Below are 13,252 nucleotides of genomic sequence, written 5' to 3' on the forward strand. Positions count from 1 at the left end.
CCAAGTAAGAGGAAGGAGCCATGGAGGCAGGACCATTTCAGTAATGGTCATTTCATTGCCTGGGAGATGCTGAACATCGCTCCTGTTGTTTTCCTTGGAAGCAGGAATGCATCCATGGCAAGCGCTGGGTTTCAGTCACCAAACCTTAGTGACTGTGGGTATTTTGGGATATGAAATATGGTCAGACCTAAAAACTCATCAAACTCTGCTTCCTCTGAACGCTTCACACCACAGCAGGCAGCAAACTATAGGGAGAGCATCTGTGTCTGGACACATCCTCCCCATCAGGAAGGTCCATATTCCCAGGGAAAGCTTTGTGCCACTCTAATCATGAGGAAAAGGGACACAGAGCAGGCTGGGGATGGTGTTCTGGAGTGGGTAGAGCATCACCCTGCCTCTCAGCACTGCTGACATCCAGCTGGGAGCTGGGGGTGAGCAGACAAGCCAGTCTCCCAGCTTTTGCAAGGTGAGGCTCATCCCCAAGGCTCCTCCTTGCTCTCCTGTCTGCTGTAGCATGGGTTGTGCTGGGCCCAGCTCTCCTCCTTGCTATTGCCAATGCTGCCTGCTGAAGGGTCAGGCAGCATGTAGCCCTCCTGCTGCCTTTCAAGGCTTCCTGAGGACTCAGGGCTCTGCATCTTATCCTGGCATTGGGCTCATTACAGGGTCCGAGCTCTGGCCCTGGAGCTCCTTTCTTGGTGCTGTCAGTTGATCAAGGACCTGTGGAGCCTCAGCTCATCATGAGATTATATTATATTATATTATATTATATTATATTATATTATATATAATATATATTATATATTATATTATATTATATTATATTATATTATATTATTATATTATATTATATTATATTATATTATATTATTATATTATTATATCATCATTATGCTGACAATAAATCATAGAATCACAGAATGGTTTGGGTTGAAAAGGAATTTAAGCTCATCCAGTTCCAACCCCCTGCCATGGCAGGGACACCTTCCATTACAGCAGGTTGCTCCAAGGCTCTGTCCAACCTGGCCTTGAGCACAGGGATGGAGCATTCACCACTTCTTTGGGCATCCTGTGCCAGTGCCTCAACACCCTTTCATGCAGTGACCAAGCAACCGATGCTCCAAGCAATGCACACACCCTCACCTTCCCCTCTGTGCCTCCATCCATCCATTGGAAATGGTCCTGTGTGATGGGGATGCTCGCGGGCGATGCCTTTCTGTGCTGTTTGCATGCCCAGCTCCTAAGAAAGCTCCTAACAAAAGCTCTTTGGCACCACAATGAGTCAAGGAACAGCATTTCTGGAGGAGTGAGCAATGTGGGAGCAGCCCCAGCTTTGCCATGGCAAGTTTCTGCATTGCATTACGGACAGGATGAGTGTTCACACTGGTTAGAGGAGCGCAGTGCTGCAGGGGCCAGCTCTGAATGCAGACATCTGTGACGGGTGGTCCCAATGTAAGGATATCCATGGGTGAAGCATCACCAAGAGGCTGGATGCTGAGATCCAAAGAGCCCTCTAGGTCAGGGTGAGAAGCCTTGTATTGTTATCTCCATCTTATGCACATGAATCAGAGACACTGAATGACTCTCCCAAGGTCAACGGGGAAGCAGTGGTAGAGCTTGTTTTGAAGTCTCGCCTAGACCACCTTCTTCCCAAAGTCCTTCATGGGCTTCTTCCCCTCTCTACTTCCATACAATTGCTGGAGGCATCAGGCAGTGAGTTGAAGACAGGGTTAAAACCCAGGGGTGAGGAGGAAGAAGGTGGAATTCCCATTGTGTTCACGCATGGTGGGTTGCAGGTGCTATTGTTGTGTTTTGGCTGTGACCATTTATGAAAGGCATGGAGGGAGATAGTGATAGCTTAGTATTATACAGATAGCTTAGTATTAAAGGGGCAGGAAGATGTTCAAGGAGTCATTGCAAAGAGGAGAATCAGAAAGAGGGGACAGAATGACCCATAATGGGACAGAAATGCACAGCTCCACCTGATTTGATCCCCTCTTTACTCATAGGTACCAAGAAAATCAGGTTCCTTTCATGCTGCCCAGGCCCAGCCCATAGGCCACACAGCCATAGGAGAAGGAGGAACAGAGGGTTGCATCCCACTTCCAAGCATCCCATGGACACAAGCTTGGTACCAGCTTTGGGGTTCGGATGCAAACCCTCCTTGAGCTGGTGTAGATGGACAGAATTACCCTGCACAGTCAAACCAAGGCATGTCTCTCATCGCCATCAGTGTGGGAGCAAGCAGACACTGGAGGGTAGCCAGAACCTGCTGGCTTTGGTGTCAGGGACCCACATCCATCCTTCCCTGGGCCGCTTCCATCTCATCCCATGCATGGTTGCTGGTTTCCCCCTGGATATTGCTCCAGGAAATAGGCTTCCCGCAGGCAAACACCACTTTGTGGCCTGTCCAGTGCTGTACAGAGGCACCAGCTCCCTCTCGTGGGCTTAGCCTGGCTCTCTGCACTGGAAACCATCCAGAATTCCCCTTTAGTGGCTATTCCCCCACTTCAGAACATTCCTCAGGGCACAGACATGGAAGTTTCATGGAAAGGTGCCAAATTCCAACAAGATTCCTCTCGGAGGCAGGGTTTTTACAGCTTTGCCACCCTCTTCTCTTCCCTTTCTCACTGAGGCTGGGATTCAAAGCAACTGATTTAGGCATGTAAGTGGTTGGTCTTTATGATTCACTTGCTTGAGGCCTCTGAAGAGAGTTGGGGGTCTCCACTGAGCCCTTCAAGCATCATCTTTGATGCCTGTCCTACTAAGGGGGGATCACGCCAGAGGTGCAACTTGGGGGGCAGGCCCTGACTGAGGCATCCAGCACTTATCTAAGTCAATGAAAGCCATGGCACGACTCCCCAAAGGCTGTTTCAGTTTGCAGGGCTTGAAATCGAGTTTCATGAGGTCAAAGTCAAGAAAGGGAAGGAAAATAAAGATTAAAACAAGATTAAAACAACTTTCTTGATTCGCACCACAAAAATGTGGTTTAACCTCGAAAAACTGCCTGGGAAATGCTGCCATCTCAGCTTTTAACTTTGGTTGGAAAACTCTTTACCCCAAAGAGCTGGAATTTCCCCCAAAGCTGAATTTCCTGCAGCATTTCCACCCAATGCTCAGTGTTAAGAGTCCAGAGAGGGCTTTGTCCATCCTGCAGCACACCCTGGTACCTGCTGGGGACAGTCAGGTCACTTCTTCCCTCTCCCTCCTCCCTGGGTTGAGTGATCCATCAGGTCCCACCAGCGTCCTGATGATGCTGGGCACCCCACAAACCAAATGAGGACCTCATCCCCATGCTCTGAGTTAGGCAACACATCAGGGGCTGCAGTGCTTCAGGAGGGTGGTTTGGTGTTTTCCTGCCTGGTGTGATGCTCATCTCAATGGCATGAGTGGAAGTGGGACATACGGGGTGGCTGCTGGCCATAGAAAGGCTTGGATGCCCTCATCTGATGTCCCCTGCCTGGGGTACCACTGCTCCCCTTTTTGCAAGGCTTTATAGCTCCATGCTGCTTCCAGCACCACTCCAGCCTTGCCCACACACACAGCTTGGTGCAGGGCTATATTTAATGCATGGGTTTGGCTGTGTGAGGCTGTAAGCTGGAGCTCCAATAGCAGAGGGGAAGGGTGACAACCACACACAGTGAGTCCAACTGTCTTAGAGGCTGGACCCGAAGGAACCACTCCACAAGTCCCTCTGACAACCATCCCACGAGGCCCTTAGGTATTTAATCTGCTGGTTATTATCTGCAACCAGGCATTTATGATGACGTTTGTGTTTGTTGCTTCATTTCAATGCTGCTTGTGCCAGCTCCAACCACTGAAAGGACTCTGTGTTTGCTTCGTGCTGCCCTTCTAAGTGCCACACTTGGGCACTTCTCTGTCCACGGACCTTTCTCCATGCCTTGCACTGGGGTCTGTTAGCCCCTTTGGAGGACAGCCGCCCTCTCTCTGTCCCCATGTCTGCCTAGTTGGGTATCCCCTCCCCTGATGCCTGTGATAACACTGTGCCAAGTCTCTGTAATATATTCCTCCCACATCCTGGACCATCTCCAGCTCTGCTTTTGCAGCTTGGGATGCCTCAAACCACTTGGATGTTGCACCTGAGGGGATGTTCCACTTGTGCTGGGGAGAGCAGAAGGGTTCCTTCATCTCTCTCCTACCTCTCCCATCACCACCACATCTTTGAAGAGGGTCAGAGAAGCTCAGTGCAGTCTATGGTGATGGTAACAACTAGTTCCTTTCCACCCAGTGCACAACCCATCTCTGTTTAGGGTCCTCCAAGCAGCTTTCAGATTCAAGGGGTGGATTCTGCTTTGCACAACAACGCAACAAGGGGCACGGGTTCAGGGTGATTTTCTGGACAGCCTCATCCATGTGTCAATGGCTTCCATCTCTCCATGGCCCCAATTTGCCCTAATTTCTGGTCAAAATCGGTAGTTAAGAATCACACCCACCTCTTCTTCCTCCCTGAGCATCTCAGACATGTTGGAGAGGAGGAATTGCCACCAGAGTAGGGGAGGATGGCAGATTTCAATGCCGTGAGCTGCAGTGCAAGGGGAATAGTCCTTTGCTCTTCAACTATGCCCACGATGACTTGTTTCCCCTTACATTAGCTACGACAAGAATGCTTTTCTGCAGCAAACCAAACCAAGCTAAAATAAAGCCACTTTTGCTTTAAAGTGTGAAAAATATACCCATTCCCAACTGTGTTTTCCTGCAGACTGTGGGGGATTATGTCTCTGCTACAGCAGGACATGTAAATCCAACACAATGAAATATTAATTATTAGAGTCTATCCAACTGGGATTCGTCAGTGCTTTCATGAGCTGAATAATTCTGGCACACAGGAACCAAACCACACAAGTCCCCTTGGTTCTTTATATGAGGAAATATTGCGTGAGGAGCAAATGAGAGCTGAAGGAAAAGAGGGGGCTTGGATGACTCCGGGGTGAAGAATAGGGTATGGAAGAGATGGTGCTCTAATGAAGAGGTAAAGGGAGGTGCGTCACCCATTGCAGCTCCTTCGGCATGGAGATGTGCCCTCGCAGCATGGTGTAACTGTGAGGAGGGTAAAGGAGAGTAGAAGTCGATTAATAAGAGAGAACACACATCTCTGAAGAGCCCTGTTATGCAGCACTTCAGAAGGAAGCATTCATCCAGCACAGCCCCGGGCACCAGCCCAAGGCAGACACGCTCAGCGCAGCTCAAAGCCCCTTTTGTCCCCCCTCCTTGTTTACCAGGGTTGGGTTTGAAGCACAGCATAGAGCGTCATCCTTTGGCTAAGCAGATCTGGGAACTCAGGATGACCCCAGTTTAAGCTTTTCCATGCTTTTTCCAGGGAAAAGTGCTGCTTGGGAGGAGGGAGAAGCATCCAGCAATGAGAATTCTCTGCGCTCTCATCACTGTTCATGTTTTTCAGCTTCCTTTTACCCTGATTCCTCCACAGCCTCTGGCAATATGGACATGAAATATTCTGCCTCTCTGAAATCTGTATTCTTCTCTTATAAACGCCTCCACTGTTCCTCAGCAGCTCGACCCAAATGCTGCAAACGCTTCTCATCACCCTGCAGTTGCTTTGGGAGATGCTGGAGGAACAGGTAAATGGAGGGTTGTCTGGAAGACACGATTCCAAGTGGTAGGTCCAGGGCAAGTTCCAGCCCTGGGTAAGGTCACTTGGCTTGGAAACAGCCACAGGCAAGCAAGGGGTGACCAAGGACAGCTGCTGGAAGTGGAGATGGGGAGAAAGACTGCAGATGTGCGCAGACATGCACGGACATGCACAGATGCGCGCAGATGTGCAGATGAGCACCAAGAGGAAGAGGTACATGGCTGATGTGTCTGACTGTTAGTGGGGCACAGGGGGATGTCATTGTCCCAAGTTGGGGCTGGGAAAAGGAATGGATGGAGGGGGTGCAATGGAGGAGAGTTGTGGTTAGCACCCATTATAGGTGAGATAGATATAGATACAGATATAGATGATATAGATATAGATATAGATACAGATATAGGTATAGATACAGATTATATATATAGATATAGATGATATAGATATAGATACAGATGATATAGATATAGATGATATAGGTATAGATATAGATGTAAAAGCTCAAGTTTCTATATATAGGACAGCCTTTTCCTCTTCTCCAGCAGCAACCCTATGAGTTTTCCATTTCCCTTCTGAGCTGGTGCAGAGGGGTTGTTATTTTTGCCCACCCCTCTGTGTGACTCCCAAATGCACCCAAAATAAGGAAGATTGCAGGAGAAACCCCTGTAGAGATCTGCAGGACAAGCAGAAGCAGCATCTCTCTCCCCCAGGCTGCAGGACATAGCATGGTCACTTCTCCATCAAGCTGCCAGGGCAACAGAGCTAAAGCATGAGAAGCAAGTGAGAAGCTACAGGTTGAGAAGCAACACAGGGCAGAAGGTGGTGACCATGATACTTTATCTATTCTGAAGTGTGTTTGATGTCCATACCCTCCTGGGGGGGATCTGACCATGCTCCTCAGGCTTTCAGGAGCCGCTTTGTTCCACCACCACGGACCAGGTGAAGAAGGACACTGGCATGGGGCTCCAAACCACCTCAGTCCTTAGCTAGCCTGGGTCCTGGGCACGCACTCAGGTTGCACAAGAAGGATTGGCAGCAATAGGAGGTGTAGGTAGCCAGGCCCAGCTGGAAGTTGTGGCGTGGGCAGGTCTTGGAGCACTTCTTGGTGATCCTCTTCCATAGAGATAAAATGCCTTGTCCGAAGAAAGGAGAGAGCAGCCTTAGCAATGAGAGTTTGTTGAGTGCTCCTCAATCTTGTACAGGAGGGAGATGGGGAGATGAGTCCCACTGTCCTCCCACAGCCCCAAGGACCAGCATGGCCAGTGAGACCCACCCCAATCCCACCACAGACCAATAATTGCTGGTGACCAGCTACACAAGGCATAGAATCATATGGTCATCCATTTCCAACCCCCTGCCATGGGCAGGGACACCTTCTACTAGACCAGGTTACTCCAAGCCCTGGCCTTGAACACTGCCAGGGATGGGGCATTCACCACTAAATATCCCTGCTCCATTCAGTGTCTCTGTTGGGCACCTTTCACCTCACAGCATGGATCCTCATATCAAGGCTTTTTTAGGTTGGTGATTTCAAGGCCAGGTTGGACAGAGCCTTGGGTGGCATGGTCTAGTGTGAGGTGTCCCTGCCCATGACAGGGCGGTTGGAACTGGATGATCTTAAGGTCTTTTCCAGCACTAACTATTCTATGATTCTATGATTACATCCATGAGACAATGTCCATGCCTGGACTGAAAGCACATCTCAAGGCTTCTCTGCTTGAAGGAACTAATTTAATTCCCCTTTACATCTCTCTAGATGGACCTCCTTATCCTGGCTACCTCCTTCTTTTCATCTCCTTGTCTAATCAAGATGCAAATTCATTCATTCTTCCTCTGGAGGATCCACTCTTAGCCCTTCCTCTTCTCTCAATGTCCTCTGCCTTTCCATACAGGCGTGAAACCAAAGCTAAAGAGAAGCTGTGACTGGGAGGAGGACTTCAAACAGCCCAAACTTCATCACTGTAAGGCTGGGCCAGCAAAGGTTCCAGCTCCCACATGTGCTTCCCCATGACTCCTCACCCCATCCATCAGCAAAAGGCAACCATCACAAACCCAGCCAATGCCCCACATCCTATTCATGAGACCCCATCAAAGAATACATGCCCAGCACATACCAATTCCTACAGAGGCAACATTGGTCACACAGTACTCATCCTTGTCCGAGCACTTATTAGCCTTCAGACAGCTCCAGTTGCTTTGCTCCCACTCGCAGGTGTAGCAATACAGGGCATTCGCTGCAGGAGGAGACACAAGATATGGAAGATGGAGACAAAATGCAACCAGTCCTGGCAGCAAAAATTGCCTCCTTCTTTCTGTTGACTCTCAAATGCATGAGGTGCAGGTTTGCTGAAGGCGATGGGGCTGCAAGAGCCCAGACCAAACCCACTCCTCCATCCACACACTTGAATTTTACACCCAACACATGCATTCAAGCACACACATCTGTGCATACACACACTGATGGTGCAAGTCTATCGTTCTTGCCCTGCACTCAAAATAATAGCCCAATCATAGAATCATAGAATGGTTTGGGTTGGAAAGGACCTTAAGACCGTTCATTTCCAACCCCCTGCCATGGGCAGGGACACCTCACACTAAACCATGCCACCCAAGGCTCTGTCCAACCTGGCCTTGAACACTGCCAGGGATGGAGCATTCACAACTTCTCTGGGCAACCCATTCCAGTGCCTCACCACCCTTACAGTAAAGAACTTCCTCCTTATATCCAATCTAAACTTCCCCTGTTTCAGTCTGAACCCATCACCCCTTGTCCTGTCACTGCAGTCCCTGATGAAGAGCCCCTCTCCAGCATCCTTGTAGCCCCCTTCAGACACTGGAAGCTGCTCTGAGGTCTCCACGCAGCTTCTCTTCTCCAGGCTGAACAGCCCCAACTTTCTCAGCCTGTCTCCATACAGGAGGTGCTCCAGCCCCTGATCATCCTCATGGCCTCCTCTGGACTTGCTCCAACAGCTCCATGTCCTTCTTATGTTGAGGACACCAGAACTGCACACAATGCTGCAAGTGGGGTCTCATGAGAGCAGAGCAGAGGGGCAGGATAACCTCCTTCAACACAATGGGCCAAGGGCACCTGGTTTGATGTGATGCAGGGAGTGGGGAAGAGCAGGGTCTTCTGTAGGAGTCTATAAAGATGTCCCAAGGCTAGGTGTCCCCTTTCTAGCTGTTAGAGACTGTAAGACTGTTGCCTAATTAGGAAGTAAGAGTTGGCAGTTGAATAGGGTTAATTGGGATCTCTACAGCCTAAAGAAGTGAGTCTCCCATGCCCACATCTTTGGGTTGGACTTCAATGCCCTCAAACATATATTCATTACCTGGGTTAAAAGACCAAAAAGGTGAGGAGAAGGGCTTTTAGGGTATAAATCCAGCTCTAAGACACAAGAAGTCTAACCCTTCACTTTTACTGCTAGGTTACCTAATACAAATTAGGGCAATCCTCATTTTGGCGCTGAAGACAACCCCTCTGTCCCCTGGGCCTTGTTAACACTTGGGAATCGCTATTCTGGTAAGTGAGCAAAGCTAAAGAGCAGCAAGGTTTTCTTAGGCCACAATGAGGCAGAAATAACTATTCCAAGAAATCATTTTCCTGCACCAGACAATGTGGCAGACCTCCAAGCGCTGGCAAACCCTCTCCAAAATGAGGATAACATTCAATCTCATGGTTATTAACTGCCTTTCCTACAGAGACTACAAGAACATACACTTTTAGAAGGCTCTGATTTCATTTGCATTCTCTTTGTGAAATAAAAGGCATAATCTATAATGCAAATAAGACGCAAATACACATCTCCACCCAATCTCCTATCATAAGGCTGCTTAACGCATTCAGTCCACAACCCAAATTATCCCAAATTCCCCAACTTTGTCCCAAAATCTCTGAAATCAGGAAGTCGGGACTTTGAGTTGGGCAGAAATCAGGGACAATCAGTAGGGAGCTGCACAAGGGCAGATGTTGTAAGTCTGGCCCTGTCCTATGGCTGTGGTAGGAATAAGATGCATAGAGTTGCTGATGCCTTGTGCTTTCATAGGGTGAAGCACTTCTGCATCAAGATTTAGAAACAGCCACAGTCTTGCATCATCTCAACAGACAAAAGCACTGGGAAGCCTCTTAACAAAGGCCGAATGGTGGCAACTTCCTCCTTTTTTATGCCTTGCTTTCACAAAATTCCAGTAATACGTGTGTCCATAGGGAAATTCCCCTGCATAAAATAAACCTTTTACACATCCAGGTTGAGAATACAGATTAGAAACCCAAAAAGGAGCGCTGTGTCCTTCATCTGCACCATTGCAAGAGCTAAGAGCTCAAGGTCCTTTCCAACCCTAACTATTCTATGATTCTATGATTCTAAGACACCCTCTCCCATTCTTCATTCCCTGTCTACAAAACCTCCCTGACTCTAAAACACACAATTATTCTTTGTCTAATAGCAAACCATGATACCTCACCTTGACTTGCACATAGGATCAAAGCCAGCACAGCAAGGAGGGAGGCCTTCATCTTCTCTGAGTAGTCTCCAGAGCTCAGGAAAAGCACCCTCACCTGAGGACAGGATATTTATCTTCACTGCCTTTGGATGGAGTGATGATGAAGACAATGATTTGGAAACAGTGGGCAGGGATCACGCATTATTGAGAGGCGAGGAATGCACGTGGGTTGTTTTCTCACCATGGTATTGCCTTCAGGCTGCTCTGATGGGTCCAAAGAGGAGTGAAAGCATGTGAAAGCACTAAAGCGATTCATTCAATTTATTGCTTTTAATACTTTAATTTACCTATGGTCAGGCTAGCAGTGCTCCTGATGTCTGAGTGGGGTTTTTGTACTGTTCAGCTCCAATCTGATCATCGCATCTGTGGCCAGATAGTTCAGTGAAGGCAGCTACTCAAAGCAAAATGGTACCGAGCGAATTAATGGCTTCATCTGTGTGGATTATTGCCAAGTGTTTCTCCAGGGTTAGACCAGGAGAGGTCCCAATATCTACAGTCAGGTTAGATCTTGTTGTATATTCGTGGTTGGCAAGATAAACAGGAAATGCCTTAGAAATTCCTGATAGCCTATAAAAGCTGCTGGTTACCTACAAAGTCCTAAATGCTCCATGTCCTGGTTTTGAGAGGTGCTGCTGCAAGAGAGCAATGGCTTTAGTGTTCAGATGAAGAGGTTGGAACACTGGAGGTTGGTTTCTAGCTTTGCAACAGCTTTTCTTTGCTATATCTGAGGAAAGGATAAAAATGCCTTTCTGCATGGAGCATCAATTCCAAGTCCAATCAGATATAATGTTCTCAGCCTGTGTGATTTCTCTGCATGCTTACAGTTTAGGCGGAGATGGAGCTGGTAATTTCAGCCCTTCTGGGGCCCCTGTTTAAGTGCCTGTCCTGCTTCTGCTTCCAAGGAAAGAGTTAGGAGGAGGTTTGGTGCTGGATATCAGCAGACATCTCCATGAGTCACCTCTCAACAAGCCACCAAGGAGCAGAGAGGATGAAGTAGGATCAGCTCCTTTGAATAAAGCCACTTGGGCAATCAACTGTCTGCTTGCTCCTTCCTTCTCCACCCTGTAAGACTTGGTCTGCTGGAAGAGAACAGAGACTCAACTATAGCTACACTGCTTGGGGTTCAGAAGATGGAGAAGCAGAAGAAGAAGCAGAGGCTCAGAATACATGTGGAAGAAAGAGATTAGGTGGATGAGGGAAGGGCTAAAATGACTGGGGGCCAACATTAGTTTCTAGGCAGGAGACCAGTCAGATGAGTAAGCAACCCTGAAGCAGGGGTCATGCTCATAAAAGACACCTAAAGCATGTGACGGGATTCATCATTACACATCACAATGATGGCATAGCCAGAGAGAGGAAGTTCAAAGGACACCGAAACCCAAAGCATCTTCCTCTTCAAGATAAAAAGAAGGGGGGGAGGATTTATTTAGGTGAAATTTTTTGGCTGGTTTGCAGCTATTTTTGAGGTTTCTGATACCAGAATAGGTCTCCTATAGGATCAACCAGACGGTGAAGTCAGCCCTGATAACTCCATGAGCACTCACCATTCCTCTCCAACAGACATACAACTTCAGGGTGTGGAGAGGATAAGCCACATCTCTTGCCCAAGAGATGAAATCCTCCCAGACCCAGGGACTGCATGCCACTGGGGATGCTGGAGAAGGTGTGTCAGCAATCCCACATGTCACGAGGCAGGGAATGAAGAGATAGATCTATTACAGGGAATAAGGATTGCTCGGTGTGGTTTACTGCGTGGTGTCCTACTGCAGGGGTGACACTTTGGGAAACAGCCTGGGAAGCCAAGGCTCAGTCCAGGAGCAACCTGACAAAGACTGTGCTGATAAAGCAGTTTGGCTTTAATCAGATTTGTCTGCTTTTTGAGGAAGAATCACAGAATCATGCAATGGTTTGGGTTGGAAGGGACCTTAAAGCTCATCCAGCTCCAACCCCTGCTATGGGCAGGGACCCCTTCCACTGGAGCAGCTTGCTCCAAGCCCCTGTGTCCAACCTGGCCTTGAACACTGCCAGGGATGGGGCAGCCACAGCTTCTCTGGGCACCCTGTGCCAGCGCCTCAGCACCCTCACAGGGAAGAGCTTCTGCCTAAGAGCTCATCTCAGTCTCCCCTCTGGCAGGTTCAAGCCATTCCCCTTACTTGCCCTTGTAAAAAGAAGGGGAGAACAATTGTGTTACTCTTCAGTATGATTAACAAGGTGCATTGTTGACTTAAAGTTTTACTTATTTAAACAAAGAAATGTGCCTGACTCACTTTATCCCCTCACTTCCAAGGACTGATGGTGTGAACATCTCTCTGACACAGAGCTGAAGAGAAGTCACCTGGTCCAGGGAGCCAGATCTCCTCACTGACAGCAGGAGGATGACCTGCAAGGCCACAGGATGTGGTCCGCCACTGGCAGGAGTGGTTTGATGGACAAGGGTGATGATAGATAAGGGTGCATAATGGGCTGCTTTGCATTTTGAGGGTTGCTGGTGGCCCATTGAGGCAGATAGTTGGGAAGTTACCATCCTGGCCTCAGGTATGGCTGATGCAGATGTGTGAGGTGTAGGACTGCCATGGCTGGCATTTCCTCAGAGGCATGGATGGGAGACTGAGGATGGTCGGGTCCCCCTGGATGACCAACGCATGGAAGCAACATGACCGCAGCATGGAAAGCAGTGCTTGGATAGGGCAAGGCAGAAAACTGCAATGAAGGAGTCCCATATCCAGCATTACAGAGTAGAAATGAAGCTACATCCATAGCAGTATACTAAATATGTCCAGGATTGTGTCCAGGACCGTGTCCAGCATGGAGGCCAAGAGGTGGATATCAACAGTGCCTGCCGTGAGTCCTTCCATTGTGCTATCTCCTCTGTTTTTATTCCAGACGTTGCATGGGGCAATGGTGGTTGCTCCATGTTAAAGCCTTGCCAGGTAACATGCTAACAATGATTAATGAAATGTGGATGACAGCATTCCAGATCAGGAATGTTCCCAGGAACTGTTTATTTCCCTAGGCTAGCTTCAGCCTTGGAGAACCTTGCAGGAACACGCATCACATCCTTCAGGATGAGAGCTTGGTCCCTGATTTGACTCTTGGCCGTGCCATACATACTGCATATACATACATACGTAGTGTGCTGCACAACCGTGT

General features: G+C 48.5%; 1 protein-coding gene across 1 annotated transcript; it reads right to left on the minus strand.

The window, feature by feature from the left end:
• Nucleotides 1–6,577: 6,577 nt before the first annotated feature.
• On the minus strand, nucleotides 6,578–10,115 carry LOC308217386 (lymphocyte antigen 6E-like; the record flags this gene model as incomplete). Its single annotated transcript, XM_080610438.1, has 3 exons — nucleotides 6,578–6,735; nucleotides 7,717–7,836; nucleotides 10,064–10,115. The coding sequence occupies 3 exons, from the start codon at nucleotides 10,113–10,115 to the stop codon at nucleotides 6,578–6,580; spliced, it is 330 nt and encodes a 109-aa protein (XP_080466564.1).
• Between the last annotated feature and the right edge of the window lie 3,137 nt (nucleotides 10,116–13,252).

The sequence above is a fragment of the Psittacula echo genome, assembly GCF_963264785.1.
Source record: "Psittacula echo genome assembly, chromosome: 2".
Taxonomy (NCBI): Eukaryota; Metazoa; Chordata; class Aves; order Psittaciformes; family Psittacidae; genus Psittacula; species Psittacula echo.